The sequence below is a fragment of the Juglans microcarpa x Juglans regia genome, chromosome 2D (assembly GCF_004785595.1).
Source record: "Juglans microcarpa x Juglans regia isolate MS1-56 chromosome 2D, Jm3101_v1.0, whole genome shotgun sequence".
Classification (NCBI taxonomy): domain Eukaryota; kingdom Viridiplantae; phylum Streptophyta; class Magnoliopsida; order Fagales; family Juglandaceae; genus Juglans; species Juglans microcarpa x Juglans regia.
The window spans coordinates 38,162,887-38,189,986 of NC_054596.1; the positions used below are offsets into that span (position 1 = coordinate 38,162,887).

General features: G+C 35.5%; 2 protein-coding genes across 2 annotated transcripts; both read left to right on the top strand.

Annotated features, from left to right (window-relative positions):
- The first annotated feature begins 1,487 nt into the window (after positions 1–1,487).
- On the top strand, positions 1,488–4,922 carry LOC121250198 (probable inactive receptor kinase At2g26730). The gene is made up of 2 exons (XM_041149218.1): positions 1,488–3,145; positions 3,941–4,922. Exons 1-2 carry the CDS (start codon positions 1,777–1,779, stop codon positions 4,603–4,605), a joined length of 2,034 nt encoding a protein of 677 aa, XP_041005152.1. The 5' UTR covers positions 1,488–1,776; the 3' UTR covers positions 4,606–4,922.
- A 15,102-nt stretch (positions 4,923–20,024) lies between these two features.
- LOC121250199 (trimethyltridecatetraene synthase-like) lies at positions 20,025–22,366 on the top strand. Its single transcript, XM_041149219.1, has 2 exons — positions 20,025–21,012; positions 21,383–22,366. The coding sequence occupies exons 1-2, from the start codon at positions 20,089–20,091 to the stop codon at positions 22,004–22,006; spliced, it is 1,548 nt and encodes a 515-aa protein (XP_041005153.1). The 5' UTR covers positions 20,025–20,088; the 3' UTR covers positions 22,007–22,366.
- The last annotated feature ends 4,734 nt before the right edge of the window (positions 22,367–27,100 follow it).

Sequence of the window (27,100 nt, forward strand, 5' to 3'; positions counted from 1 at the left end):
GTCTGAATTTACTCAAATTTCCAAATTTCGAACTGGACTGAAAAAAAAAAATCAGTTGCACATCGTATTCACCTACTCAAAGACATTCGCTTATACCTTTATAATATACATCCCAAAGATAACCAAGAACCGCATTTTGGCTTTCGACCCTTCTTTTCATTTGCCGTCACAAATTCATCTTTATAAACGTTACCATGCGCTTATATGAAGCATGCATGGAGGCACTAAAGAATTATATTTACTAATTCTGCACAAATTATTTTTCAAATTGTACAGAGACGGATTCATGTTGTGTGGAGTCGATTTTTATATGGTTTTCTAAATAAGAGATTTGAATTCTTTAATTTGAGTTAGTTAAAGCGCCTCCTTCCTTCTTTTTCTCTCATAAAAAATAAAGATTATAGATCTGATTTTCGTCGAACGGGAGGAAGTTTTGACTTCTTCCTCCTTCTCTCTCTCCTTCTCCCATTTCTCCATTCACCAATCTTGTCTATCAAGAATCTTTTACTTAGTTTTATTTTACTTTTTTCAAAAAATAAAAAAAAAATCTAGAACTTTTCGGCAACTTTCATGAGACAAGTCGGGTACAAGCAAATTCATAGCTCAAAAATATTTCCAAGAAAAGTAATGGTTTTGCAAAAATCATTGTGCGTGGTTCTCACGCACCACCCCTTATGGCAGCTCTTCTCGACACATATGCCAGATCACCAAACTTGCCACCACCAGACCTTTCGAATCTGAGCTTTATGGTTGAAAAGAAATAAGTGTATTGCCTTCACGAGCTGTCACAAATTTTAAAGTCTACTGGAGTTGGTTTATACTGTAATCCGTTCTTTTTTCATCTATTTTATTGTTTTCTTTTTTGGTTTTCATATTGTTAATTAAAATAAAAAAGATTACGTCTCTTAGACGTTTATTTATAGAAGTTGAGTCTTCTCTTTCTATGAAAGTTGATATTGAGTTTTTGTTGAGGTAGAGAATGTTGTCTTTTGGACGTTTATTTGTAGAGAGTTTCAACAATAGTGAGAATTAGACCTGTCACAAAAATATGATGTTATGTTTGATATCAGGACATCCCGAAATATATTCGATTATAGATATAATTTTCTCTGATGAGTGAATGATGATAGTTTTTCTCTAAAAAAAAATTGAATTAGTTAATTTCAAGTTAGATTCAGATGAAATTCAAAAATTATAATTACTTTTGATTGTATAATGTTCAGTTCAGATTGTATTAAACCTAATTGAATTGTATGCGATTCAGATCATATTTTGAAATGTTTAATCAGAATGTTTAATTACAGTGCATTAATTTTGTGTTAAAAATTCGTATCTAATTAGTCAATCTTATAGAAAAAGAAAAATCGATGCATCTACAGCGACGGATGACACGAGCTAAAGTGGCGCGTTGAGAGCGTCGACCATGCGCTGGTTAAGAATTTACGGCAACAATAAATAAATAAATAAAGAAAAATAGAAGAACGTTTCCATGACTTTCAGCCAGCCAGCAGGCACTCCTGCTGCTTCTGTTTCCTTCCTCTCTCTCCTATCAGCTTTATTTTTCGCCTTTTCCCTTTGTGCCTCGTGATTCCTAATACTCTCTCTCTCTGGTTATTTTTTTTATCTCGCTCTTTTTAATCCACGAATTTCTCCTACACTGTAGTCTCTCAATCACTCTCCACTCTCTCTCTCCCTCTCTCGGATGGCTTTTCGTCGGAAAACAGCTTTTGGGTTTGCCCAAAACCGCCATTACCGACCACCATTCGGCACCGACGTATGAAAGTGAAACAGAAACAAGAGCTAAATCCATTGTTTTTATTCTTTGTTGTTTGGCTCAAGAATTACCCAATGGCTGCTGTTTTTGAGTTTGGGTCTCTGGTATTTTGGTTCATGTCGCTTCTACTCATGTTCAGTGGAAGAGTCAACTCGGAGCCGACCCAGGACAAACAAGCCCTCCTTGCTTTCCTCAACCAGACCCCACACAAGAACCGCGTGCAATGGAACTCGTCCGGGTCAGCGTGCGACTGGGTCGGAGTTGAGTGTGACGCGAACCGTTCCTATGTATACCATCTCCGGCTTCCTGGTGTCGGTCTTGTGGGCCCGATTCCGCCGAACACACTTGGTAGGCTGAGTGGGCTTCGAATCCTGAGTCTTCGCTCAAACCGCCTCTCCGGTGAGATCCCCTCCGATTTCTCTAATCTAACACTCCTCCGCAGCCTTTACCTCCAAAACAACGAGCTCTCCGGCCAGTTCCCACCCAGCTTGACCCGCTTATCTCGATTGACTCGTCTCGATCTCTCATTCAACAACTTCACGGGTCCAATCCCGTCCTCGATCAACAAACTCACCCACTTGACTGGTCTTCTTTTGGAAAACAACAGTTTCTCGAGTACATTGCCGAGCATTACAGCGAATTTGGATACATTTAACGTCTCTAACAACCGCCTCAACGGTTCGATCCCGGAAACGTTAGAGAAATTCCCTGAATCAGCATTTACCGGAAACTTGGATCTCTGTGGGGGACCACTACGGCCATGCAGCTCATTCTTTCCATCCCCAGCTCCGTCTCCATCGGAAAACCCAAGCCAGAACCCTGTCCGTAAAAAGTCCAAGAAGCTCTCCACAGCCGCAATAGTGTTAATCGTACTTGGTTCAGTGGTGATAGCCTTCCTTCTACTGATATTCCTCTTGTTCTGTCTCAAGAAACGAAAGCGTCGGCAGACAGATAAGTCGCCAAAGCCGCCAGTTACGACGCGTTCAGTGGTGGCAGAGGCAGGGACATCGTCGTCGAAGGACGACATCACGGGTGGGTCTACCGAGGCGGAGAGGAACAAGTTGGTGTTCTTTGAAGGTGGGGTTTATAGCTTTGACTTGGAGGACCTGCTGAGGGCGTCGGCCGAAGTTTTGGGGAAAGGAAGCGTGGGGACCTCGTACAAGGCGGTGTTGGAGGAAGGAACTACGGTGGTGGTGAAGAGGCTCAAAGATGTGGCGGTCACGAAGAGAGAGTTCGAGATGCAAATGGAGGTGCTAGGGAAGATCAAGCATGAGAATGTGCTTCCTCTCAGAGCGTTTTACTATTCCAAGGACGAGAAATTGCTTGTCTATGATTTCATGACTGCCGGGAGCTTGTCTGCGCTTCTCCACGGTATGATTTCAACAACTTTTCCTGATACAAAAATTTCTTTTTGGGCCAATTTGTCGTATGAATCAAAGTTTTAAGATTTTTTGCAGTAACGGTAATGGAAATTTTAGTACTATATTCTTGTTATTTTTCAAATGCAAATGCATGCCCAGAAGAAAGGGATTTTTCGTTTGAATAAAACTATTATGTTGTATTAAGTTAGTGAAACAGAACCAACATTCATCTGTCTTTGGTCGAATCTTGACCGTAGTGAAGGTCGAGCTGTTAGTCATGGAGAGTATGTTTATTTATTGAATTAACTAATAAAATTATAGACAACACAAGTCACTTCTCTGCAGCATTTTGCCCATTATAGAAATGAGAGAGGTTTCTGAGTCTAGGCAGCATCTGCAGATGCCCTGATCGATTCCTGCTACAGTGCAAACATTCCAAGTGTAATTGCTACGTTTCTGCCACCACAACATGCCAACACAACACGCCCTCATGATTTTCCATGGAGTCTCCGACATCATTTCTGCAACTTTGTGCTTTTTCCTAGTTCTGTGGTGAACTTTTGCTTCTTTTCAAAGCACTTTTAAAAGCTCAATCCATGAACAAAAAATCCATTAATTAGTATAACCAACCCCATTCTGGGTTTCTCCTGAGTTGTAATGAACAAAATTCCAACAATTTGGTCATCTTCTTATCAGCACCCTACAGTTTATTGAGAAATAGTGGTGTATTTTTATTTTATTTTTTTAGCAAAAGTGACATCATGGACGACCAAGTGACCTGATCTTCCGGTGATCTTTCTTGCAGGGAGTAGAGGGTCGGGCCGTACGCCACTGGACTGGGACAACAGAATGAAAATAGCATTGGGCACCGCAAGAGGTCTTGCCCACCTACACGTGTCGGGAAAGGTTGTCCACGGCAACGTTAAGTCCTCCAACATCCTCCTCCGACCGGACCAAGACGCGGCCATCTCGGACTTTGGACTCAACCCACTTTTCGGCACCTCGACCCCGCCCAACCGCATCACCGGTTATCGTGCGCCAGAGGTGGTGGAAACCCGAAAGGTGACCTTCAAATCCGACGTGTACAGTTTCGGGGTGCTACTGTTGGAGCTGTTGACGGGTAAAGCACCGAACCAGGCGTCGTTGGGGGAGGAGGGAATCGATCTTCCCCGGTGGGTGCAGTCGGTGGTCCGGGAAGAATGGACGGCGGAGGTGTTCGACGTTGAACTAATGAGGTACCACAACATCGAAGAGGAGATGGTGCAGTTGCTGCAAATAGCAATGGCGTGCGTTTCGACGGTACCGGATCAGAGACCGGCGATGCAAGAGGTGGTACGAATGATGGAGGATATGAATCGGGGAGAGACGGATGATGGGCTACGACAGTCGTCGGATGATCCGTCAAAAGGATCGGACGGTCATACGCCACCACCGGAGTCAAGGACCCCACCAAGAGTGGTCACACCTTAGGAATTCTTGGAAAGAGAGTAAAAGCAACAAGAGACAACGTGGGTGGGTCTCATTAAAAGAATGTGCACAGTGATTGGAGCGTTTGGGTGGTTCTATATGTGTTTTTTATTTTTTTTGGAGTTTTTATTTTTATTTTTTTAAAATATTTTAATTTGAATGATTTTTACAGGTGGGGGAGAAGTTTGGGGGATGGTTTCCATGTACTCTGATTTGATGGAATTAGTTGGGTTTTTCTTTTGTCAATTTTAATATTTTATTTTGTTGGTATTCAAGTCAGGTGCGAGTGCAGCCAAATGGGAAATGAAGAAAAAATCCTTTAAAAAATCCAATTGTCGGGTCGGATATGCCTAAACGTCAATCGATTAAAGTTGCATTAAAGAGATATTAAAGTGAGTTGAGTTGAGATGATAAAATATTATTAAAATATTATTTTTTAATATTATTATTATTTAAAATTTAAAAAAATTAAATTATTTATTATATTTTATATTAAAATTTAAAATAATAATATTTTATTTAAATTTTTAATTTTATTTCACTTCATCTTATCTCAAAAAATAAATAGATCCTAAATTATGTGGCCAATGTTATAGTAGGTCGTTTTCGCTGACAAATGACAACGTCTGACTCAGATGCATACATATCGACGCCTCCCTCCCCGTGCAAGTCTAACTAAACTATGTCAAGAGTGCTGCAGTTTTTTATTAAAAATTAATAATAAATTATAAATTATTAAATAATTTTTTATTAATTTATATATAATTAATAAATATAAAATAATTTTATTATGTACATATATTATGCATATTTACTTACAATTTAGGTATCAAATAATTTTATACATTATTAATGATTAATGATTTATTATTAATTGATAGTATATATTATTTTATATTTTATATGATTAATGATAATAAATTAGATAAAAATTATATTTTATAATAAATTTTTGTTAGATTTAACGTGGTAGATGAAAGAGGATTAAGAAATTCTAAAAATTTAAGAATTCACTTTGATACAATTATTAGTTTCAAAAATACGTTATGAATTAAATGAAAGTTGGAAATGATAAAGGATAATTAATCCTAATTTGTAATATTCAAATTTTCTTTTTAAGCTTGGTGTGTGGTGTAAATTTTTTTAATAAAATTATTCATAGAATAATACTAGTATGCTCTCTCATTTTATCTTTTTATTTTGACCATTCATGTATTTAATTTTTTTTACTTATTAAGTTACTATTAGTGTATTGATATATTTTTTTATTTTTTAAAAATATTTAAAGATGTTTAAAAAAATGTGAAAAAAATGAAAAAAAAAAAAAAAAGAAATTATGTAGACGGCATGTCCAGCGATCACTGCAGGGCAGCCTAGCATCACTCGCAGAGGATATGAGTCATATGACTGATTGTGGTGGTGGGACCACGTGAGCCACGTGGTGTAAAATAAACCCAAGGCATGAAATGATGGGAATTACCCAGCACTAGTAGAGGGAGGTGGACACGCTGGCCAGCCCTTCCTATCTGATACTGTTTTTGAGTCTTTGACCAGCGACGGTGTTGTCGGCCGTTTGATCCACTGAGGACCCTGCCCTTGTCTTTGATTATTCATTATACAATCCAAACTGCGGATTACTATAAAAGCTCGTGAAGCATCGAAATTTATGCCAAAAAATATTTTTTTTGGGACATCTCTTCAAACATTCTTTTTTGTTTTTTTTGTTAGCATTTATTTGGTAAGAGTCAACGGTTTTTTTTAGATGAATATTGGGCTTGAATTAAAGCTTTCTCAGAAGCACTTTTACATGACTTGTCACAAGCTTATGTGTGAACTATTAATATATTAAAAATTATAAAATTATAAATATATATATAACACTACTCAAAAAAAAAATATACATTGAATGTGAAAAAAAAAATATTTGCAGATGGATCCCTAAATAGTGTACTTAAGAGTGCGTTTGGATGTTAAAATGAGTTGATAAAATATTATTAGAATATTATTTATTATTATTATTATTATTTTGAGATTTGAAAAAATTGAATTATTTGTTATATTTTATGTTGAAATTTGAAAAAATTGAAATGATGAGTTGAGATAAGTTATACATCCAAACGAAGCCAATGTGCAACTACCAATTTTGTTGAGGTAAAAACTAAGGGCTGGTTTGTTTACAAATCATTTCATCTCATATAATCATTATAATTTTTTTAAATTTTCACACAAAATATAATAAATAATTCAAAATTTTCAAATCTCAAAATAAAAATAATGTTAAAAATTTATATTATGATAATATTTTATTCAACTTTCAATAAAATATCTCATCTCTTTTTATGTGAATTGTGTAACCAAACTAGGCCTAAATTATTACATTGGTTTTCAAAATTATCTTTCAGATTATTTCGTTCTTTATTTAAATCCTTGTATACTTCTGTTGTGGGTAAAAAAAAAAAATAAAGATTACAAAATGAAATAAAATATTTCTAAGAGAAATGGGTTACACAGATAATTATAAAATAAAAATAAATATAAATGCTTATGTGCCTTGACAGAATACATTGAATTTAACGATATAATAGATTGGACAAATCTAATTAAACTACAACAGTTTATACTTTTCATTTTTAAATTTTGTTTTCAGGTCTAACATTCTTCTATTTTTAAATTTGATTAATGATATCTGAGTTGTATAAGTGATGTACACTTATTTTAAAATAAAGGAAGATTTATTATTAAAAAATTATTATTATTTATTTAAATTAATATTTAATGCTGAATTTATAATGAAAAAAAATATTTGAATAAAAAAGCTTTGAAGAAAAGAAATTATTTATTCTCTGATCTCTATCTACTCCTTGTGTTAGAGACGGGACCCAAAAGGTTCGATTCGAAAGTAAAAATGGGGCCGCACCTCCGCTAACATTTTGCACCCTATTTAATCATTGCGTCATGAGACGCCACGTGGAGATAACTTGACTCTTAAATGACGGAGTTGCCCCCACTTACATGTAAATGTATATCGAGTTTTTTTGTTTTTGGCTGCACCGAAAGTGGAATTTCAAGCAAATAGCGATGCTTCTGGTCAGACAAAAAAATTGACTGCTTTTGTCATTTTATCAAGCTAAGTACAGTCGTCGGTGCAAGTTTCGCCCAATTATTAAGTAAAGAGTGTGATTTTTTATTAAAAAATTAATTTTTTATATAAATTTTATATTTATTTACTTTTTTTTTTAAAAGAATTATGTAATATTTAGGTTATATATTATTTTTTCTATTTTATGTTATTTCCTTTTATTCTTTCTCCTCTCGGCTTTGGCTGTTTGCATTTGGGGGCAAAATATGCCCATTTCTTATCCCGGTTTTAACTTTTTTGCCATAATATTTACGATAAATACTTGCTTTATAAACAAATTTTATAATGTAAATTTATAAATTAGTATGAAAATTATAAAGTTTATTTTATTATAAAATAAATTTAAACTTGTCACAATAAGTCGCCCTCATTTATAAATCTTTTTTAAGAAAATTTGTATATTTTTCTAAGGTTTGAAATGATTGAATCGTCTCCCAAAAGAAAAAAAGAGAGTAAGGCAAAAAACGACGACTTGGTTATTCCATATTATTGAAAAATAAAAGACAACGACAATTGCTAACAATATGTGGCCTGATAGCACAAAATTCACATTTTCAAAATAGAGACCTTGGAATCGATCCACTCCCACAAAATATAAAAAAAAAGACGACGACAATTAAGTTATCAGAATTGCAACTTAAGTTTTGGATTGAAAAATCAAATACCCAAATTATGAATTTCACATCAAGTATATATAATTTCTTGTGTTAGATGTGGCCCAACCTTGTCAAGAAAAAAAGAAAGTGATAGACTATTCAATGTGGGTGGTGCGTGTGAAGTATCCCATCAATACTCATCTACCTATATATAGGACCACATCCAGGCTGACCCATAACTTTAATTTTGCACCTTGGTTTAACCACTTTTTATCTTTTCTTTTTCTCTTTGGGTCGAGACTTTCAACTCTCCACATCTTGTGTGTGCGCGCGCGCACGCGAATTAATTTTGAGGTTTTTTTTTTTTTAAGACTTGACAGAGTGTGCATGAGAAACTGAGAGATGTTAATGATTAATTATAAAGCTTGATCATAGAGGGAAGGTTGTCCAGAAAGGATTGAGATGACCCTACAGAATTAATGAATATGTGGAGTGTGCCATTCACATCCAGCCTTTGGATGCGAGAGGGAGACAAGAGAAATAGAGTTATCATGAACTTGTTTGACACCACTGGAAAGCTAGAGTATAGAAAATGATTAGTCACACTGGAAAGAGCCAAGCAGCTGCTTGGATATATATTGCAAACAAGAAAATGTGAGAGCATCATGCACTTTTAATTTCCTCCTTTTGCTGGCAGATCACTTAAATATATTTGCTGCCCATGCAAGATCGAGGTATAGGGGATTCTGTTGCTTACAAGTCAGCCTATACATGTACTATTTATTGTAGAACTTGTTAACTTAATAAAACTCTCTCTCTCTCGCTCTCTCTCTCTCTCTCTCTCTCCTGCATATCCATATCAAAGTTGGTTCAACTGCACAGATTTATTTGTCATTAGACTTCAATAATCAAGTCCGTCCAATGAGTTCATGGCTTCAACAAGATGCCTGCCTTGTGAGTTGTGTCCAAAGAGTGATATTTAAGCAAAAATCTGGTGCAATAACGTCCTTCCCTTAAATTCGTCACAGCTTGCTCATCTGCCATGCATAGAGAAAAAAAAAAAGCATCAAATAGAGCCAAATAAGAAGTGACCTGATGATGTATCATTTGCCAACAGATGGAGTAGCTTTCTTGCCTTCTAAGTTCATACAAACTTGACATGAATATATAAACTTATTATATACATGGTTGGAACAACATTACAAACGTTAATCATCTTCAGATTTGAATTTATTAAAGCTCATGAAGAGGTCTGGTGGCTGTTTGTTGGATCAATCATGCATATATGACAGCTAAAACCTTTGCAAGTTACCACGTCAAGTCTTTAAATAGATCGATTAGATGTGTGGTATTGTTAAGGCCATGGTGCTAAGTACGGCCGACAGCATTTGCTGTTGGGCATACGTGTAATTTTTTTTCAAACATTTTTTTAACATTCTTAATTATTAAGAAAAAAATATACAATTTTATTAATAGTCGCTTTCTTAACAATTAAATTATATTTAAAGTTATATATAAATTATAAATGAATTGTTTGCCTGTCACCGTTTTTATTACGTTTGCTAAGATTTGGTTTTGATTTTTTATTGGGTTTGTTAGGAGTTGGTTAGGATGGAATGAGAGAGAGAGAGATCTAGCAGGAGTTTTGTTTAATAAAAAGAGGGAGATGAACCGAGCCAACTACATGCTTAATATATGCAAGTAACTAAAGTAGCTTGTCTCACTCGAGTGGGGAAGAGCTGAACTAGTAAGGTAGTAGAAAAATTTCGGAAGAGCGGTGAAATACCCAGAACATTATTTTGCTGGAGCGGTGTTGATACTTGGAGACGAAAGCTAGTGGAGTAAACGGGATTAACCATCAATACTCGGACAATGCATAGAACCCAATAAGATAAGAATAAATATAGATAGCAGTTACTGTTAGGAGTAATCATTTTATATACATGATGTGATATCATCTAGATTATATTTTTTCAAATTTAAAAAAAAAAATAAAGAATTAAAAATAATCATATAGTGAGTATAAAATATACACTACTTCAATAACTTCTCTCTAATATTACTCATAGGATAAAGATCAAATGTCAGAGTAAATAAAGGATTACGAGTTAGAATGACCATACTTTACGGCCCGATAACTGGGTTTTTGTAGCCTAGTGTACCTGGTTATGGGTTCCGGATTTAAACCCAGGACCTGGTTTAATTTTTTAATTTTTTTTTAAAAAGAAGACACAAAACGATGTGGTTTGAAGTTTACATTAACCTTTCCTCGTTTCATTGTTTTTAATATTAGTCCCACCAAAAGTTCACTCCTTTGCTTCCACTGCCCACACACTCGGTTTCTGTCTCTCTCTGGTGTTGGAAGTTATAACTTATAACCTCGATTTGGATTCTAGACAACGTGCTGAATTTTCATACGGGTCATGGCAAGTTGGATGAGTTCGGGTCTGTGGAAATGGATCCTCCACTGAAAAACAAATCTTCGTTCTTGGCGGCCAACCTGTCTGCTTACAGCTTGGCTGAATAGGTACGGATCTGGTAGGTGGGGGACTGGGGCTCCGGATTGGTAACTTGGGTCAGACCCCTCTAGGGTTCCACAAGAGCTCCGCGAATCGTGACGGTTCGGCCGAGGAATCTATGGTGATTGAGCAGAGCCGCGGTGGCAGTGGTAATAGGAAGAAGACGAAAGAAGTGAGCTCGGAGGACGAGTCGTCGATGATGGTTTCTTCTGGTATTGCCAACGACTTGGTCGATCTCTCGCTTTTACTTGTTTGCTTTGATTTTCTTTACCTCAATTCTCTGTTTGGCTGTCGGGAAAATAAGAAAAGTAAAGGAAAGAAAAGCAGAAAAATTGATAAGATTCTGACTCAAATGTTTTTTGTTGTTCTCTTTTTTGTTTGGATAGATGAAAAGCTTGAATGGTCGGTTCAAGCTAATTTGAGTGGGTGTCTTTTCCTGGATCTTTACCATCCAAATTAGCAGGCAAGAATAAAGAAGATCAATGAGAGGATGATCTGGGTACAACCCGGTTTAAAAAACCCGGATTATTTCGGATACCGATCCAGATTTGACACCCGGATCCGTGGGTATACCCCAAATACAATCCAGATGAAAAGTCTTTTTAGCGACAAAAGTTACAATTTTAGTAGTAATACATTACATACTTTAAATAGAAAAATTCTTATCTTCACTTTTTCACACACATCTCCGCTTTCTCCCTTCTGCATCGAGAGCAAAGCTTCTTTAGTAAATGGTTTTCTTTTGATTGTTTTAGCAAATGATCAACAAGAGAAGGGATTAGTTAGCTTCTTGTTTATGATATTAATTAGCTAGAGCATGGGATGGAATAGAAACCAAAAAGCTGTGATATTATATATATATATATGTATGTATGTATGTATGATCTTGAGTCACAACAATCTTTCTAGCTAAGGGTATGCTAATTCAAGATTCTCTGAGTTTGAAATTTGGTATTCATACTCTTTAAGATTTTTTGAATCAGAAGAAATCCTCCTTAAATTATGGTAGAAACACTCGCTGGAAATTCTTTATTGAAATTATTCGAGATTTTGTTTCCTATTACAATTACAAAAATATAAAAATTGCCATGAGTTGCTGCACCATTAGCCTGAGATAGTAGATCAATCCGTAAAATCGCCTTCTGTACTTTTATTGTTTTTTTTTTTTTTTCACCCCCTCAAAAGAGTGGGGAGGGGTGGCAAGTATAGCTTTTCCGTCTGGGTGTGACCATAAGAGCCCTCACTTGCTGTAGCATGTTCGGTTTGAGTCATAGCTACTAACCCCCAGTGGAGCAGCCTGTCACCGCAACCCCACCAAGGTACCAGCATGCAAAGGCCCTCAAGACTTTGCTTCACAAGTTTTACTAGGGCAAGTCATTTCGAACCTGTGACCCCGGGAAAGGGAGGGAAGAACGATCCCCTAGCCTTTGCCAACTGGGCTATCACCTTGGTGGTAGGCCTGTGCAAGAAGCCCGATGGGCCGATCAACCCGCGTGACCCGATTGGACCCAATCCGATAAATTTGGGTTGACATAAAAATTCCGTTTTGACACCATCGGACTTGATGAATGTCGGGCCGTCATTTGGAACCCAGCTATTAAAACTCATTTTTAAGCTTCTCTTTCACTTCTACATCAAACCCTAGCCCCTGCCTCCTTCTTCTCCTTGCTGTTTATGCTCCGTTCCCCTTCCGTATGACTTGGTTTTGGATCTACGGAGCAAGCTAAAGACCGATGGTACAAGAGCGAGATGGCGTAGATGAGGATGGCGGTGATCATCGGCATGCGATTCCTTCCAAATGTGGCGGGACTCGAAGCGGGTGGAGGAGAGGAAGGCAATGACCTCGAGGTGGTAGACGCGGGATTTGATGGGCTGGATGTAGAGGGAGAGGGAGAAAAGGAGGAAATAGAGGGGGAGGGTGGAGAGGGCAAAGATGGAAAGGAAAAGTTGTTTGTTTTGAAGGAAAATCTTGAGGGAAATGAGGAGGGTGGAGAGGGAGGAGAGAAACACCGGGGGCTGAGGTTCTGGAAGAGAACATCGTCCCTTTCCAACATAGTTTCTGTTTCATCGGCCCTCGTATGCGAGTCACAGGTTGACTAGATCATGCTCATTCCGAGTTTTTGATGGGTTGGAGCTCTGTTCTTGGACTTTGACTCTGCTTTGGACATCTTTGACTCTGTTCTTGGATTTATTGATGTTAATATGCCATACATTTGAGATATGCAGGAAGCTGTTGTCATACTACCGCATGTTGCCTTTGCCAAAAGACCAAATCCTGGATTTTCAGAATTCATCCGTTGAGGCCATCACTGCTCCAGACTTTTTAAAGCTTAAAGAAATGATCTATGATGAAGAATGGTATGCCCTTTCTCTTCTTCTGGTTCTAATTGCTTGCTTGATGTAAGCACAAACTGAATTCTATGCTAACAAAAATATTTTAAACAAGTTGGTTGAGATTTATTCTTCTCTTCATAAATCATAATGCCACAAGCTGAATTTTTGATTGAGTTTGCAAAACCAAATGCAAGGAGTTTGTTATTCATCCCCATAATCTTGTTGATCTATATAACATACGTTTTTCTGACTTAACCAGTATTGTATCTCAGATTGTGGCTCAAAGTTTGTATCATAACTTTGTTTTTCATTGCAGGGCAAAGGATGAAAATGCTCTGGAACTAGATTTTGCAGCACTTGACTTCACTATTTTTCACTTAACCCTGTCTTCTTCTATTGGAAATGGGCTCAATTTTGTTGCAAAGTTCACGACTTCAAAGCTTAGCGGAAGAGTGGAGAATGCACAACCTCTTGTGGACTATTGGAAATGGACTCAATTTTGTTGCTAAGTTCTCGTATTTTATCGGTCTCACTTTTATGGGTTCTCAATGCTACCGATTTTTTTTTTTATTATTATTATTATTATTATTATTATTATATAACAAAGGGGTTCGACTCGACCTGAATGTTCCGGTTCAGTTCGGTTCGAGTTGGTGCATTTCTGGTGATCGGACGGGTCGGGTCAGATTGAAACCCGACTTGTTCTGGTCGGGTTGCAGGCCTACTTGGTGAGTTGGTGGTATGCACTTCTATTATTCACTATTAAATAATAACAATTAAAACATAAATTACTTTCCTTTCTAACTTTCTTCATCTTTGTTTGAATAATGCTAGGGACCGAAAATTGTGCCCCCAATATACAGATAGGTGCAATGACTTTTTTTTTTTTTTTTTTTCCTTTACACAAATGCTTTGGAAAAATGAAAAAACTAATACCTGTCGGTACATTTGGGGGCATCATTTTCGGTCCTCCTAGCAGCACCCTTTTTGTTTTCATGTCAATTGCGATTACTGTAAAAAAAAAAAAAAAAAAAAAAAAATGGAGAAAAAATTTGGGGCTACAAAGCAAAAAAAGTGAATTTCTCGATCTCCCTATATTCATGTGCTATCCCACCAATTAAAAATGTAATGTACTCTCCCTTATGGTGAAAAGTTGGTGGTTACATTATTGAGACTTTGAGAGCTTTATTAATTTTGGTTGGTGCAAAATAAATGTCTAGTTAGGTATTATTTATTTAATTATGTCTCGTTTGATATGCTTTTTTACTTAAATAATATTTAATATTTTCAACTGTTCTTCATGATGATTTCATCAAAGTGCTTGTCATGACCTAGTGTTGTAGGATAGGGTAACGATCCACGCGACATGAATGTTGAAATTCTTTTTCTTTTTATTGATTTTGTGCAAATTTCGTGTAATCCATCTGTGTACAAAATATTTTCTTTACTATATATATATTTTTACTCTTTTTGTGTAAATACTGTACTGTAATCATCCTGTCGTTTATGATTTCATTATTCTATTTTATGCTCTACACTCTCATTTTTGTTAATTCTGGTTTGGATGAGAATTACGATCTTGAGGCATCATTTTTTTTTTTTTTTTTTGAGAGAAATACAGGCCAGAGCATTTTATTGACATGGTAGGAAATACAAAGTTTGTCTTCCATTACAGAGCTCGTAATAAAGGGTGGAGCTTCTTCTATCCAGTGATAATCCAAACTTGGCAAGTTTGTCAGCCACTTGATTGCCTTCTCTATAAGTGAAAGAGATACACCATTCTGGTCTTCCTTGTAGGACCTCTTTGATGTCTTCAATGAGATGACCACCAAGTCCAGCAATCTTACCAAAATGATGTGTTGATTATTTTTTGTGATCTGATTGATTGATTGCTTGATTGATCGATTGCTTAGTTAAATATTTCAATAAAATCAAAAAATACCAATTCACCACTCTCTAAGTGTATTTGGGATTTGAACTACTGATTTTTCAGACGAAGTAAAAGACGGACGAGAGAAGAGAAGAATAAGAAGAAAAAGAAAAGTAATGAAGATGAGAAGAAGCGGTTGTGAGTGGGAGGAGAAGAATAATCGTCTGGTTTATAGCCTTTGATAATGGTCTGGGCATCACCTTCAAAATTGACATTTCTGAAGCCCAATTCACCACTAAGTTCTAAAGCTCTCACAGAGATAAACACTTGATCAGCCACAATAGGATGGGAACTGAAGCTTTTTGATGTGCTAATGATACCCCCCCCCCCCCCCCCCCCCCCCGCCCCCCCCCCCCCCCCCCCCCTCCCCCCGCCGCCCCCCCCCCCCCCCCCCCCCCCCCCCCCCCCCCCCCCCCCCCCCCCCCCCCCCCTTTTGCTTTGACAGTGTTCATTTATGATTTTTCCATCTTCTTGTAGCTCTAGAGTCATCCCTTGTTAACGCGGCTGGGAAGTTACTGCCTGCTGGTATTCTTCTAGATCTATTCTTGCAGGCCACCACAATTGGACTAGAAAAAGGGTCATTGAAGATATAGTCATTTCTTCTCAGCCATATCCTCCCGCTGCATTGTTCTGATCATTTGTGGGAAGATGCATAAAGTTCTTTTTTGTGCTAGGCCATATATGTACTTAGGCATCCTATTTAGGGTAAGATATATATGGGCTAAATATAACCTGCCTCTTATCTAAATTAAAATAAATTAATTTTTTAGTTGAAATTGAAACTTACATTTATATTGATAACTAGAGATTAGGGGTAGCAACCTACATGGGCGAGCAACCACCCCTCCTGCATCTCGCCCCCGCTTGGGTGGAGAGTTAGCTTTTCCCCCCCACACCTTGTTCCTTCCCCCATATACTCCTTGGCCTCGTTCGTTCAACGGACAAACGGAACTTGCCCGTAGAGCCAACGTTAATCTAGATCTATGCATGGAGCCATGTGTGAAAACTGGCAAATCTGTGGCTTGACTGTTCCTCTATTCTCAAACTCGAACGAAAATCGAATCAACTAACCAACGAAAATCCAACAAACCAACCAACAAAAATTGAACTAAACTTAGCCAATCTTGCGGCCATGGGTCTTTGATGAAGAAGAAGAGGAAGAACAAGAAGAAGGAGATATAGAAGAAGAAGACAAAGAAGGCAAAGAAGACGAATATCTAACTCAATTATCTACAAATTCATGTTTTACAAGGATCTTCAAATTATTATGTTTACGAGGTCAAAAGTTGGACATATATTTCTCTCGATATTTGCTTGACAGTTTGCTAGGGTGGAAATACCGAGAATCACTTTTTCATCAGGGTTTGGATGCTCGAAGTTGTTTGCTCAAACCCTAATTATATATAGAACTATATTCACACTCCTAGGGTGTAGAGAGATGCTAGAGCTGCCATATTAATTGCATTCTAGAGAGAACTTTAAGGAGATTTATTGAGTAATCAATATTGATTCTCCCTTGATAAACAGTCATCCATCAGATTGTGCTCGTGTTCAAGTACTGCTGAGTTTGTTGGTGTGGATGTATTATCTGGTTGGAAAGATTTCCGGAGCTGCCGTTGATGCAGAGATCGAGTTGGTGCTTGTGGTGAAATTATAGAAATGCCAGTTGTCTGAAGCTGCTAGGAAGAAAAGATTGAGTGGGACACTCGTGGTGTTGCAAACTAAAATTATTTACTTTAGTGGTCTTGTAAGTGTTTCTAAATTGGTTATAACAAACTTAAATTCTATAATGGATTTTAGGTGGTGACTTACACTCGTAGTAGTTTTAGATTTTGAAGACGTTTTTCAAATGAGTTTTCATTTTGTTACCAAAATGATGTGTTGATTATTTTTTGTGATCTGATTGATTGATTGCTTGATTGATCGATTGCTTAGTTAAATATTTCAATAAAATCAAAAAATACCAATTCACCACTCTCTAAGTGTATTTGGGATTTGAACTACTGATTTTTCAGACGAAGTAAAAGACGATGACGAAGAAGAAGAAGAAGATATAAAGAAGAAAAAGAAAAGTAGATGAAGATGAGAAGAAAAAGCGGTTGTGAGTGGGAGGAGAAGAATAATCGGGAGGAGAAGAAGAAGAAGCGGAAGGAGAGGATTCAAGAGTGGCTGAAGAAGAGGAGAGGAGAAGATGAACTGTGAATCAATTAGAATTTTTTCTTTTTGTATTTATAGGTGGGGCGGACGAATATCCTACCTGGATCCCATCCTGTTCTTTTTTTAAGAAAACTACCTGCCTTGCTCTTCCAGTACCATGCGGGTTGGGCGGGACACACAAACGAGCCCCTATCACCTCATCCTACTAGCGATCGATTTAAATAATATGATATATATCGACTTAACCTTTTAAAATAAGTCTTGATAATTATTGGTGATTAACAAAAGCCTTTAGGATCTGATATATATTATATTGTTAGTTAGGTATTGCCTATGCAATTAAGCTCATCTTTCATGTTTGAATTATCTCTAAATAACTTAATCCTTCTACATGTCCATTGTAATCATGTTAATTGCATCAAACAAATACTCCAATAAAGATTTACCTTTTGGATGCCAAAAGCCTGATGACATATGACCTTGTTCTCTAAATAGAAAACTAGGGTTTAAACCCCCCCACCCCTTGTATAAAAGAAGAGATTTACATTTTGGATAATTTTCGGATATAAAACTTGCACTCAGATCTAATATCTAGAATCTAAAAAAGGCATTGATATAAAATAAGAGCTTTTTCCACATGCTAGATCACCCTTTCCAAACAATACAACCAATAAAATAACTATTCGATTGTACGTTGGAAAATTACGACAGCTTTCCTAATTTACACTATGCATGTGTATATATATAAGCATTTGATGGAATTTTCTCGTTAAATTATCCAATATATTTGCTGAAGATTTCTTATTAGAACTTGTGCATTCTCAAGATTAGAAGAGACATTTGTCCGGACACCCCAAGCCAATAATAAAAACAAAAACAAAAATGTGGAGTCGGATGTTTTTGGAATGTTTCGTTGGATTCCTCTACTCGTAGTGCCTTTTGCTATTCTTGTGCTAAATTATTTTATTTTTTTTACTTTAACATGCTAGTGCCCTTTTGTTATTCTTCTTCTCAACTCATTATTCTTTTGACTTTAACAACATGGTAGTGCTACTAGTCGTTTTGCTATTTTTCCATTTCTCGACTTGTAGTACTGGAAGTTTATTGTATTGTATTGTAGCAATATTCTCTGGTATTGAAATCTTCAGCACACCGGGGGTGGAATTTATCACGAAATGACACTGCATTGATCATGAAACTTCTTTTATTGATAACCATCTCTTATGATGAAAGAATACATTTTACAGACGGGAGATAGGATTAGTACATATCTCTTTCACGTTTAGAGACTTCAGTACTAACGCTCTCGATCCCATTATTCCTAGTGGAAAATTGATATATGATCTGCACATGATTCATTCCTAGCTGGTTTTTCAAAACTAAATCATGTGGGGATATAATTTCTGAAATGAAAATGAAATTACGATCCATGCATCCAACAATACTAGAAGAAAAATAAATATTTATGATTATTTTTTTATAATAAAAAAAATTATTTACGATGAAAACAGATTTATTTTAACTGAAAATAATTATTTCGTTAAAAATAATTAGTTACAAATAAATATTTTTTTTATTGTGTAATATACATCGGTAAATAGGGCTTTATCATGAACGTTTATAGCAAGTGATTTTACTGTTTTTAATTATTGAATGAATGCAAGCTGTGCCCCAATATAATTATTGATTTTACTGTTTTGAACTTTAATGCAAGTGGTGATAAATAAAGAAGCAGGTGGTTCCACTTTTCAAAAAAATCTCCTCTTATAGTAAAATAAATTTCCCATCATATCTTTCTTTTTACGATCGAGGAGTACTGCATGTGATGTGATATTCAACTAATTAATTTTTTAAGTGCCTAAATTTCTATTTCATATAAAAGCACCTTCACTTTAATGTTTTTTAATATAAGATCAATCCTTTTACTGTATGGGATTTGGTAAATATATATGTAAATATATAATTCAATTCACTGCCACATGCATTATGCATGTATAAATGTTGTAATTAAAAAAATTTACAGGCCTAATTCATTTCATAAAATCAATTCTATAAAAGAGAATTGTTTATTCTTTATAAATACTACAAGAGATGATTGATTATTCTTTATGAACATGCCTAAGACCTTGTCTACAGACAATATAAGATTATTCATCAACACTCTTTCTGACGTGCAGGCTAATATTTTTCTTGGTCCTTGTCATGGAGTAAGTAGTGTTGGCCTCTATTCATTTTGTGGCAGACTCTGATACCATGGAGAAATTTACGGGCCTAACTGATCTCATAAAACCGATTTTACAAGAGATAATTTTTCATTTTTTATAAACATGTCCAAGATCTTGTCCACAGACAATATGAGATTATTCCTCAATAATAATTACATGCATCATTCCTTTAAAACTATATATCTATATGCGGCCATATCATATAGGTAAATAATGTTTTAATTTCTAAGCCCATGTGAACCTACGACAGGTTTGGAGGTGGGATGAGACACAAAATTTTCATTTCATCTCATATAATCATTACACCTTTTTTAAATCCTTATACAAAATATAATAAATAATTTAAAATTTTTAAATCCCAACACAATAATAATATTAAAACATAATATTTTAAAATTTCAGACAAAACACAAAATTCTCATCTCACCCTCCAATCAAATCATATAATATAATCATTTGAATGATTTATCTCTAGGCGAACAGGAGATCATCATTGTTAAATTAAACTAGATAAACCTGCATCCACTACCACTCGAACGCTCACAAGTACTACTGCAACATGCCAATAAACCCTAGCTAGCTAGCAATGGAGGTCACTACTTGGGTTGCTGTTTTGGCCATAGCAATAATATTGCTAGCTGCTCTACTCCTTTCTTTCTCAAAAAATCCCTCCTTTCGATCCCACAAGTTATTAAAACCTCCACCAGGTCCCAAGCCATGGCCTATTATAGGCAATCTAAACCTTATTGGTCCACTCCCTCACCAATCCCTTCACAGGTTATCACAACAATATGGACCAATCATGCAGCTCAAGTTTGGTTCCTTCCCGGTTGTGGTTGCCTCATCTCCCACAATGGCAAAGGAGTTTCTGAAAACACATGATCACACCTTTGCCTCTAGACCCCAATCTGCTGCTGGGAAGTACACCACTTACAACCATACCGATCTCACATGGGCACCTTATGGACCATACTTGCGACAAGGGCGGAAGATATTTCAATCTGAGCTATTTAGCTCAAAACGGCTGGACTCCTTTGAGTACATACGTGTTGAAGAAAGGTGTGCTCTTGTTTCACGCCTATGCACATTTTCTGGGAAGCCAATCAAGGTGATAGAGCATCTCTCGCACCTCACGCTAAGTGTCATTAGTAGGATTACATTGGGTAAGAAGTATTTCAAAGAATCCGAATCCGGAACTTCGACAGGGTCGACGACGCTCGAAGAATTCCAAGAGATGTTGGATGAGTTGCTTTTGCTTAATGGGGTTTTAAACATTGGAGACTGGATACCATGGCTTGATTTTTTGGACTTGCAGGGATATGTGAAACGAATGAAGGCTGTGATGGAAAAACTTGATCTAGTTTATGACCATGTTCTTGATGAACACAAGGCAAGGATGGGAGGAAAAGGCTTTGTGCCAAAGGACATGGTAGATTTATTGTTGCAGATGGCTGATAATCCTAGCATTGATGTTAAGCTCAGTTGTGACAACGTCAAGAGGCTCATACAGGTAGACCTTAGACTCTTTCTTTCTTTTAATGTTGAGTAATGCTATTCATTATCATTTTCATATATATTTCATGATTGGAGAACTATTTATTTTTTCTTTTATCTATCAATTATGTCGTGCAACATTTGAGGGATAATAGAAACATGATCATGCGTACCATTAATACTTATTAATGTTATTCCTTGCTTGGCTAAAATTTTGGTGAAATCCCTTAACAAAGTGAACAAAAATGTTGTACTAGCTAGCGTATCAGAGCATCATTGCATTTACAAGTGTATTCTTATTTTCACTATGAAGTCTGCAGAACTGTTGGTCTCCTTGGTTTCAAATTAGATTGATGAAAAATCTTGATTCTGATCATTAATATCAGGATCTCATAGCAGGAGGCACGGATACCTCTGCCAGCATAGTGGAATGGGCAATGTCTGAACTGTTGAAGCAACCACACCTTATCAAAATAGCTAATGAAGAGCTGGATAGAATCATTGGGAAACAAAAATGGGTAGAAGAGAAAGATATCCCACAACTTCCCTTTATTGATGCCATTATGAAAGAAACCATGAGGAAACACCCAGCTGCTGTATTGCTTGCACCACACTTAGCTCAAGAAGACTGTAAAGTTGCTGGTTACGATATTCGTAAAGGAACTAGGATCTTCATAAACGTATGGAGTATGGGAAGAGACTCTTCAGTTTGGGATGCACCTAGAGAGTTCCGCCCAGAGAGATTCTTGGGAAAGGCTATTGATGTTAAGGGACATGACTTTGAGCTATTGCCATTTGGATCGGGGAGGAGGAGGTGCCCTGGGTATAGCTTGGGACTAAAGATGATCAGCTCTACTTTGGCTAACATGCTGCATGGATTTGAATGGACATTACCAGACAATATGAAGCCAGAAGATCTGAGCATGGAAGAGGTTTATGGTTTGATAACACACAGAAAATTCCCACTTGTTGCAGTCGTGAAACCTCGACTCGAAGCTCATCTTTATTAGTTGTCACTTTAGGTTTTATCATGACTTATCCACCTTAAATGGCTTTGATCTGTTGTGTATTGTTCTGTAATAGCTTCCCTTCCTACATGGAGAGTGAGCTGGTAATCTTAAATTGATTCAAAGTGTCATCGTTTTCTACACATACAAACAGGGGTGGGCAAAATCTCCGCCCTCTCCGACCCCGTTTAAGCTCTATGACACTCTGTGATTGGAGGTTTTCGGAAATCGGCCGAGTCGGTCAGAATAACTCCGAATCTCCCTAGCCAAGAGATTCTGTTTTATGTCTTGCAAGAATAATGTAATGAAAAGATGTTTTGGTTGTTTGCGTTTATATGCATAAGCTAGGCTGATAAATGATAATATTGGGTATATATTTTCTACAAACATTATAAATCTATCTGTCTACCTATAATTGTGCTAATAAGAATTACATAGAAAAGTGATCTGAATGCAGCATGCATTCTGAATTTTGCATTTTGCCAACATGGCCAACATGCAATCGGTATATGTTGGAGAAAAGTGTTCAAATATTTTTTTTTTTTCATGCTACCTCATATGACAAGTTTCTACATCAATATCGTATTTGATGTTAGAGCATTGACATTAGTTTCATCAAATTTATCTCTAAAATTTAATAAAAAGTATATATTTTCTATAAATTCAAAACATCTCTAGTCATAATCACACATTGGATTAACCATTAGTTAAAATAATAATATAATATTATTTCTTAATAACAATATTTTTAATTTTTTTTTTCATATTTTGTAATTACACTAACTATATATTAATTAATAATTTAATCTGATACTTAAATTATTGTTTTACAACTTAAATATACTGTGACTCAAAATTAGAAAACAATAATTTAAGTAAATAAAATAATGGTTATGAAGATGAACAGAAAGTCTTTAAATATGGAGATGAACTTAAATATATTGTTACTCAAAGTTGGAGATTTATGTGTATATTAAATCTAATGTAGTGATTTGAAAGACAAACCTTTCAAATTTTGATGAAAATAAGTGTTTGAAGGGGTTGATGCCAGTGCTCTTAATAAACAAAACTTTAAAATAAAATTGTTCTTATTCCAATCGTATCGGAGCTCGAGATCAGTGATGTATGTGTGTAGTTATGTTTATTATGACAAATGGGGGTTTTAAGAGCACTAATTAGAAATAGGAGATAGAAGAATAAATTTGGGTAATCCTTCGAAATATCAAGATTTAAGTGGTTTGGTTTGGAAAAAAAAAAAAAAAAAAAAAAAGAGCTACATCCACTAGTAAAAATGATCAGAAAGTAATTCACAAATCACAAGGATAGAATACAATAGATCAGTGGAAACAAATTAATCAAAATTAATCATGTTAAATCAATTAAACTTATACATGCTCTGATGCCATATTAATTAAATCATCAATTATCTTAAAAATTTAATTATTTAAAACAGATAAAGTTAATTATTTAATTATATTCTTAACAATATATTTTTCATGTATCAAACAAAAGAAATTAAAAACTAAGTAAATAACATTATTGCCCTCAGCAGTTTTTTTCTATAAATAATGCTACAAATCACACTTTAAATATTCGTACTTTCATCATTATGGACCCATTTTTTTTTTCTTTTTAAAGAAAAACTCGATAGAGAATGTTAGTTCATCACAATAGAGTAGCAGGGGAGTGAGAGTCTGGTCGTAGAATTTTCCTTTTTCCATGATTACCTTGATGTCAATAAGCATCGGTTTCATCAAAACTGAGTTCTCATCAAAATTTGATGATTTGTGAGTTAAAATGTTGGTATTAAATTCGGTATACTATCAAAACTTAAGTTTTGAGTAACCGTATTTTTATTTTCAACCCTATATTTGAAAATATATTATTTATTTTCTATTTTTATTATTTTATGACAAAATATATTTCTTACATTTCTTATATATAATTCGTGCAATATAATTCTTTTATTTTCTTTTGAGTGCCCTTTTTACTAACACTAGCATGGTGTCTGTTGATGCATTTTCTAGTCTTAACAATATGAATAACTCTCTAGTTAGTATCAATAATTTAAGTATCAAATTAAATTATTAATATACGTATGGTTAGTGTAATTGTAAAATATTAAAAATAAATAAAAAAATATTCTTATTAAAAAAATAATATTATATTATTATTTTACTGAATTTAATGGCCAATCTAGTGTGGAGTTATGGATAGGAATGTTTTGGATTTATGAAAAATATGTATTTTTCATCAAATTTTTAAGATGGCTTTTGAAGGTTTTGAATAACAATTAGTGTTTAGAAATAAATGAAATGTCTTGGTAGCAACCACTGGAACTTTGACTCTATTTCCCACGACTATGGAACTTTCATTTGGGCTTAAAGTCTGAATTGTAAGGAAGCCTTGCATTGAATTAGAAATATAAATAATGGAACCTGAGTCAATCCATCAAATATTAGAAGGAATTTCAGTAAGATTTGATTCGAAACATATGTAAGCTAAAAGCTTACCTTTCTTTTCAAGCCATGCCCTAAGGTTGTGGCAATCTCTCTAAACATGCCAAAACTTTTTGCAGAAACGATTCTTGATACTGCTTTGTCCCCTCTCATGAGCCTCTAGACCGTGAGGAGGTCCAGTGACCTTGGGTGGTCCTGCCCTTTTGCCCTTCTTAGGCTTCTTCCACTTCTTATTGGCTTATTGACTTATAAGGTGAACTGAATTATGTTCTTGTTGCTTGAACCTTACCTCTTTTCGAACAAGCATATTGGTCAATTCATTTACATTGCACTTAACCTTAATAGTGTTGTAATGAATTTGAAATTGTCCATATTGAGGAGGCAGGGAATTCAAAATAAATTGTACAAGAAAGAACTCATTCACATTCATCCCAAGAGCCTTAATTTAGCAGCTAGATTTGACATTTCAAGGATGTGTTCATGCATCCCACGTGTACTGTCAAACTTCATGGTGGTGAGTTTAGCCATCAATGTCCAAGCAAGAGACTTGGTCAGCTGAACGAAGATGTTCTTCCACAATTTTAAAGAATTCCTTAGCAGTGTCACATTCAGGAAGTGTTGACTTAATGTTGTTCGCTATACTCATTCGCATGAACATAATGCTTGATCTGTTTAAAGTCTTTCGTTCTGCACTAATTTCCTCAATAATAGTAGGCGGTTTCTCAGTCTGGAGTGCCAAATCAAGATCCAGTACACTTAGGTGAAACTTGACTTGTTCAGACCAATCTAAGAAATTTGTTCCATTAAGGATCGGAATTGATGATGCATGTAAATGAAACGAAATAGGAACTGAAATGGCAATTAAATATATGCGCATAACATTAATGCTTTGAGTTTAGAAAAAATAATAAACAAAAAATAAGTAGTACTGCTGCAACACATCTTTGAAAAAAAATTACTGCATACAAAAATATATTTTTTTAAACTATTATGGTGATTCCCTTTCACCTGTTAGAAATAATTAATAGTGTATCCATAATCTGACAAGTCCGTTACCTTTGGGTATCCATTTCCCAAAACAAATTAAGGATACACATTAATTATTTTATCTTAGTTTATTAATCACTTGAAAAGTAGTGCGCCTTTGGGCCAAGCCAAAATATTATCATGATTAATATATATATATATATATATATGTATATATATATATATATTTAAGAAAATCTTACAAAGTCATTTTCTTAATACTTGGGATATGAGTATTAAGATCCAAAACATACAACTTGAAACCTATGACTTTCTAGTTAGGTCATTTTGGTGATCACCAAATTATTTCATAAAATAGATCTCAAGTTGAAATAATCACTTTGCAAAACAATCAATGATGAGTTACAACATGTAATTATTTACACAGTTTCATGTATGTGACAATTTCATATTCAAATAAATTATAGATCTACAATTATAATATACCAATACAATCAATGTCATGAAACATATATTCCTAGATTTTGTAAGTAACACATGTTTCATGCACTACAATTCTATACGTGTAGAACAAATTATAGGCAATATTATAAATCAAATATAAAGAATAGGCATCACGTTGAAAAAAATATATGCACCAAAAAAGAATGTGATTTGATCAATAAATGCCTTTGGCATCCTTAGAGTCGAAAACAAAATAGAAGTAGTATGTATATAGGAGAATCTCATGGATAAGATAAAAAACAACATATATGGATCAATCAATAAAATCAAGATCCCTCACATCTGGGAAGATAGTCATCGTGTTACGTGTGCCGATTTAGGGTTGAGGTCTGAAAGTCAAAACAAAGAAAAAGTTGGTATTTATATGATGGGGAGAAGGGCTACGTTGATTAGGTATTATTTTAAGTTGGTCAGGGTAGAATGGTCTTTAGTAAATATTGTTATTGTTTTATTTGTTTGTTTTATTAAAGTGGGTGGGCTGGCTAGTAGAGGCAGACCGAGTCTTAAGTGTCTTTCGGGTAGTGGGCCATTCAAGCCACTAGTAGAACGTGTTGCAGTTAAAGGTCGTGGGCCATGTTAGGCTATTAGGAGATCGTGTCTAGTAACTGTTTATTTACCTACTTTATGTGATATTTATGTTCGTACATTCTCAGTAATGAAATTCAATCAAAAGTTTATTCATCTAAGGAGTATTGGAGGGATTGGTGCCTCAAACTGTCATTTTCATTACACTTAACAGTGGTTTCAGAGCGCGTTCCTGCGACATGGCTGGGGGACCCATCATGCTCAGTTGGTAGAGGTTGTGTCGGCATTGAAAGGGGGTGTCAATAAGCACCAACACATTCTATTGATTAATGACTCCCATCAATCTCATGGTCCTTGGAGCTACAAAGCTTGCCATGGTATGTAGTGAGATGCCTAGCAGTTCTCCAACCTCTCTGTCACCCTCCTTAGCTTCTTCAAGTTGTATTACAGCTAGGGTTCCTTCAACATCACTTTTCCCTTCTTCTTCTCCTCCCATTCCCTCTAATAGGAAGGTTTTGGCTCTGTTACATCTATCGTCTTGGTGGAATTTATCATCACAATAATAACACAAGCTTTTTTCCCTCATTCCTTGTATATGTGCAAGGGTAATTCTCCTAATTGA

Excerpts from the sequence above, each read along its gene's own strand:
- LOC121250198 (XM_041149218.1), top strand. The coding sequence starts at position 1,777 with ATGAAAGTGAAACAGAAACAAGAGCTAAATCCATTGTTTTTATTCTTT. Across the intron at positions 3,146-3,940 it reads CTTGTCTGCGCTTCTCCACG|GGAGTAGAGGGTCGGGCCGT; the intron begins GTATGATTTCAA and ends TCTTTCTTGCAG.
- LOC121250199 (XM_041149219.1), top strand. The coding sequence starts at position 20,089 with ATGGAGGTCACTACTTGGGTTGCTGTTTTGGCCATAGCAATAATATTG. Across the intron at positions 21,013-21,382 it reads ACGTCAAGAGGCTCATACAG|GATCTCATAGCAGGAGGCAC; the intron begins GTAGACCTTAGA and ends CATTAATATCAG.